This window comes from Otolemur garnettii, unplaced genomic scaffold, assembly GCF_000181295.1.
Source record: "Otolemur garnettii isolate 467f Iridium unplaced genomic scaffold, OtoGar3 scaffold00055, whole genome shotgun sequence".
Taxonomy (NCBI): domain Eukaryota; kingdom Metazoa; phylum Chordata; class Mammalia; order Primates; family Galagidae; genus Otolemur; species Otolemur garnettii.
Window position 1 is genome coordinate 5,450,262 of NW_003852450.1, and position 1,070 is coordinate 5,451,331.

At 51.0% G+C, this 1,070-nt stretch overlaps 1 protein-coding gene across 1 annotated transcript in view; it reads right to left on the reverse strand.

Moving 5' to 3' along the window:
• Positions 1–1,070, reverse strand: part of LAX1 (lymphocyte transmembrane adaptor 1) — a 16,102-nt gene that overhangs the window by 5,435 nt on the left and 9,597 nt on the right. The window contains exons 3-4 of the mRNA XM_003792336.2: positions 665–775; positions 13–92 (exon numbers count right to left, since the gene is read on the reverse strand). Coding sequence (XP_003792384.1) covers positions 13–92; positions 665–775 — 191 coding nt within the window. The remainder of the gene's footprint in view (positions 1–12; positions 93–664; positions 776–1,070) is intronic.

Genomic DNA, 1,070 nt, shown 5'->3' on the forward strand with positions numbered 1-1,070 from the left:
CTTGACTCTTACCACATGCCCAGGGCTGTCAAAATTTCTGGAGAGGAGGCTCTCGGTACTGAAAATACGCGTATTTCTTGACTGAAGTCTCCCTGAAACGACAGAGAAGATAGTTAGCCAGTCCTGTGAGTGCATCAGCCTAAACCATCCCAGCCTCGTGGGTGAACTGGGTTTGTGTGGTGTCTGGAGTTCGCAGCCTGGTGCCTGGTGTTTTGTGGTGAGAGGGTCAGAGCTACATAGGGAACATGCTCTGAGCCTGGAAGCCCCCTCGGCTTCTAGGGCATTAGAGAGTGCTAGCACAGGGCTTGGGAAGTCTGAGAAGGAGGCTCCCACAGAGGACCCCTTCATCCCTTGCCTGTAGCACAGGTCCCACGTCCTCCTTCTGTGCGTCCTCCCCAAGCCTTGGCTTATTTCTACTGCCTTACTGTCAAGAAAAAACAAAATCCCTGCCCAGAAGACCCTCTGCTCCCTTTTGAGAGCTCTCTGCACCCCCACTCTTCCCCAGAGTTATAGCTTGTAATTTATCTATCCTATTCTATTTCTCTCTGAAGGGCAGGCGGGTTTGAAAGCTCAGAGAAAGTTGATTCTGGGTGGTAAGGGTACATTCTGGGAGCAGAAAAAGTGTGAACGTCTGGATTCCACAGACTAGAAAGGAAAAACGTACCCAACTCTTGTTGCCGCCGAGGCAAGAGGTCATAAATATTTTTGGCTCGTTGTCTGGATTGTGGCAGAGTTAGAATGGGCATGACAGCAACTTGGAGGAAAGGAACTTGCCCTGTAAGGCAATGAGAGAGACAGGGGTCACAGCAGGGTCAGCTGCACTGAATGCATGGACTCATGGGGACGAGGTGGCTCCTGAAACTATTCCCCACCCTCACCAGGACTCATCAAGAATACAGTTTCAGACTTGAACTAGAGGCACTGGGGAATAGGGGACTCAGTAAACAGGAAGAGGACACTGGGCACAGGGGTCCTAGGGCCAAGTCTTTCCCAGTGGAACTCAGATCAGCACTGGGCCTTTGGAGCCACAGCTCAGGAGCTTAGTGAGACAATGATCAATATGTCAGATA